Genomic DNA, 4202 nt, shown 5'->3' on the forward strand with positions numbered 1-4202 from the left:
AGGATCACAGCAGGTTTATTAGTCAGTAAAAATGACTGGTATTTAAAATCTATTTTAATGAAAACATTCTCATCATTTTAAACAATTTGCATTGTTTAGTCTGAAGCTGTTCTGGCATCAGGACTTAAGTTTTCTGCTCCACAGGTTTCAGGTGCCACTGTATTACTAATTCTCCAGTGCTCTTGAGACAAGTGTTAGCCATGTCTGCCTCTGTGGGAAGTCCTTGTGGCAGCTTCAGGGGCTTGATTCTGTGACATAAGAGAATGCATTCACATAGGAGAAATAAATTCTAGTGTTATGTACCATGGTAGGATGACTACAGTTAACAATATTACATAGTTTCAAATAGCTAGGAGGAGGATATCGAATGTTCCCAACATGAAGAAATAAGAAATGTTTGAGATGAGGGATATGCTAATTATCCTAATCTGATCAATATAAACTCTATGTATTGAAACATCACTATGTAGCCCATAAATATGTCTAATTAATAAGGTAGATGAAAAACTTCTTCAGAATATTAAAAAAAAGAAAATGGCACTCTGAGAAGGCAAGCTGGGTGGATTGCTTGAGCTTAGGATTTCAAGACCAGCCTAATAAAGAGCAAGACCCCGTCTCTAACAACTAGCTGGGTCCCTGTAGTCCCAGCTACTTGGGAGGCTGAGCAAGAGGATCACTTAAGCCCAAGAGTTGGAGGTTGCTCTGAGCTGTGACACCATCGCTTTCTACCAAGTGCAACACAGTGAGACTCTGTCTCAAAAAAAAGGAAATGCATTTAGAATTACACTAGGTAACTCATTTTTTAAACTGCTGAGATAAACGACAAACCTTATCAAATGTTTGACCACTTTCAGTTTTGCATTCACTGAAGGGATATTCTTGTGAACTTGCGGGGTATGTGCCTATGAACAAAAGAAAATGTTATAAATCAATTTTAAAAAGTTCCATGTTTCAGTAAAATGTTAAATTGAAGGCTCATTTTGTCTAAAACTTACAAATAGGTTACACTAAGTAATACATTTAAACACACAAAAAATATATACTGTAAAATTTTAAAAGTGTAAAATTTGAAGCAAATCACTAAAGTGTGCACATCACTAAAGATGACTCAAACAGTTACTTACTTTTTCTAATCCAAGCATCTTTATTGTATCTTTTTCCCAGTATGGACGTCTTTTTGTACTTTTTATTCTAGTAACAATATGCAGTTTATGGGGGTTCTGTGGATCCCCACCATACTTTTCGTGATCTTCAGGTGAAGGGTGAAACACCTAGAAAGGAAGAATTATAAATGGTAAACCTTCAACTTAAACACTGTTTCTGTGTACCTCCCATTTTTGTTAAAACACACACACAAAGCTATATATTAGTAAGACCTCATTCTTACTTCGTATATAATCCTCAAGTTGAGCTGTACATGTACCAGTCGGATTACTCAAATAGATGGAGCCTAAGAATTTCATACTTTGAAAGAAATACCACATAGGCAGGGATTATTTTTGTTTTGTTTTGTTTTTTAATCTGTAGAACAAAGCAGGAGCAATTAGATGACAATAAAGAACTCAAATTCCAGAAGAATGCATTAGCACTGCTGTGAGGTGGGCTCTGGGCTGTGCCCCCTTCCTATTTCCAGAAGTTAGGAGTTGGCTGTCATGCAAGAAAACAAACATATAAGGACAACAAACACGTATGACAAAAGGTGAGTACAAAGTCTTATAGGAGTAGAGACAAATGACTAGTGAACTCTGCCAATGAGGGATCAGAAACAGCTCCCCAGAACTGATACTTGAACTGACTATCTAAGAATCAAAAGGTTCTAGGAAGCTACCCCATAGAAACACTCCCCTAAGTACACAAAATGTACTAAGTAAAGATGTGTATTTTAACATTATTTGTAGTACTGAAAAATTTAAAGGCAACATCTATATTCCTCACTAGAATAACTAAATAATGATGCATTCATTCTAAATGAGACTAATAAAATGAAATAAAATATGATTTAAGTACATAAATTCTTTTTATTTATTTATTTATTTTGAGACAGAGTCTCACTATGTTACCCTTGGTAGGGTGCTATGGCGTCATAGGTCACAGCAACCTCAAACTCTTGGGCTTAAGTGATTCTCTTACCTCAGCCTCCCAAGTAGCTGGAACTACAGGTGCCTGCCATAGCCCCCGGCTATTTTTTTTTGGTTGTAGTTGTCATTGTTGTTTAGCTGGCCTGGGCTGGGTTTGAACCCGTGAGCCTCTATCTGGCTGGTGCAGTAACCACTGTGCTACAGATGCCGAGCCTAGGTACATAAATTCTAATGTATCCTATAGGATACAATGCTACCATTAAAATGAATATGGTTCACTTCTGTTATAGGTATTAACATTGAATGATGGGTATAATATATTTTTTGAGCCAAAAAACAAAAACAAATATAGGTTCTTTTATTTTTTTTTTGCTGTTTTTGGTTGGGGCTGGGTTTGAACCTGCCACCTCCAGCATATGGAGCTGGTGCCCTACTCCTTTGAGGCATAGGTGCCGCCCCAAATATAGGTTCTTGTATTTGTATTTTCTGTGTAAAATACATGGGTGTGTATGATATATTCTATAAATATTATTTCTAAGAATCACATATAATATGTATAAAGGTTTCAAAGACATTGGGTTAAGAGTCAAACCTATGGGATATTAGACCAACAATGAGATCCCCCCAAAGATAATGTTTTTAAGATTAAATAACATAATTATTATTTATTAACTATCTGATTAATAACATGATTAATCAACTAACCTAAAATATACCACTGAAATAAATATTTTAAATACTTTAAATGCCAACTATAAATAGTTCCTTGTTGAACATAACTGATGTAAATATGCTCTGATTACTTAGGCAATTTCAAAGCATGTCGTGTCTGTATTGTATTAATACATACTTATCTGACCAATTTATATTATAAAATATCATAGGATTATTGCTAATTATTTTTCAGCATTTTCAGTCAGAATTAAGATTTTTTTTTTGAGACAGAGTTTCACTATGTTTACTCAGTAGAGTGCTCTGGCATCACAGCTCACAGCAACCTTAAACTCTTGGGCTTAAGTGATTCTCTTGCCTCAGCCTCCCAAGTAGCTGGGACTACAGGTGCTCACCACAAAATGCCCAGCTATTTTTTTTATTGTTGTCATTATTGTTTAGAAGGCCCAGGCTGGGTTTGAACCCACCAGCCCCACTGTATGTGGCTGATGCCATAACCACTGAGCTACGGGTCCTGAGCAAAGATATCTTCATCCTTAGTGCAGCACAGTAAGAATTGCTAACGTACAAAAGAGTACATGCATTGCATCTATTTGAGCATCCTTCCTATTGACACTTGAAGTCACTGAAATAAAGAGTACTTCACTTCATAAACACTAGCTTTGGCAAGCTTGATTACTAAATCATTTGAACTTTTATTTACTCATTGTTGAGCAAGGATACAATTTTCTTTTCTAAATGTAAGACAGCATATCATGTAAGTGTAACATCATGTAAGTGTGCATATCTTTCCAATAACAGGACCAGTTACATAATAACAAGCATTAATTTTATTTCTACAAAGAGGCATGTTTGTTTAATTTTAAAATGTACTTGTTCGACTTCTAAATTACTCTTTGTATGAAAATCCATAAATACTTCATTTCATATATTTTCTTCTAATGTTTTCTAACATCTTCTAACCAGTGCATCAAATACAATTATTTCCTGATCTCAATCAGTAATATACACAGAGAAAATTCAATCTTTAATCATCAATTTATCCCTGGGAATTATAAATACAGGATGAGAATTTAACATGAAGCTTTTCAAAACTATAAGGTCAGTTAAATATATCATAAATTTAAAATGTGCACAGCTGTATAAAATCAACGCAAGGAGGGAATACCACAAAGATGGCCATATAAGGAGAACTCTCTCTTTTTCTTTTTTTTTTTTCATTTCACATTTGACAGGAATGTGTGGTTAATTAGGCCAAAAGTATGCATTTTTTTTGAGGTGTGCATTTCTGAAACACACTACTACTTCTCTTTAAAATCACATTCCCTAGCATAACATATCCCATCATATACACAGATTTGATGATTTCTTTCCAAACTGAAATACAATTTTTCTCTTTTCTTTGATCTGAAAGATGGTAAACTTCCCATTGAAAGAGTTATTTTGCCAACA

General features: G+C 34.7%; 1 protein-coding gene across 2 annotated transcripts in view; it reads right to left on the reverse strand.

Moving 5' to 3' along the window:
• Window positions 1-36: 36 nt before the first annotated feature.
• MRPL30 (mitochondrial ribosomal protein L30) overlaps window positions 37-4202 on the reverse strand; it is a 13074-nt gene continuing 8908 nt past the window's right edge. For both annotated transcript variants that reach the window (XM_012807945.2, XM_023515772.1), the window contains 3 exons: window positions 1125-1271; window positions 829-902; window positions 37-248 (listed from right to left, as the gene is read on the reverse strand). In XM_012807945.2, coding sequence (XP_012663399.1) covers window positions 125-248; window positions 829-902; window positions 1125-1271 — 345 coding nt within the window. In that variant the 3' untranslated portion in view covers window positions 37-124. The remainder of the gene's footprint in view (window positions 249-828; window positions 903-1124; window positions 1272-4202) is intronic.

The sequence above is a fragment of the Otolemur garnettii genome, unplaced genomic scaffold (genome assembly GCF_000181295.1).
Source record: "Otolemur garnettii isolate 467f Iridium unplaced genomic scaffold, OtoGar3 scaffold00079, whole genome shotgun sequence".
Lineage (NCBI taxonomy): Eukaryota > Metazoa > Chordata > Mammalia > Primates > Galagidae > Otolemur > Otolemur garnettii.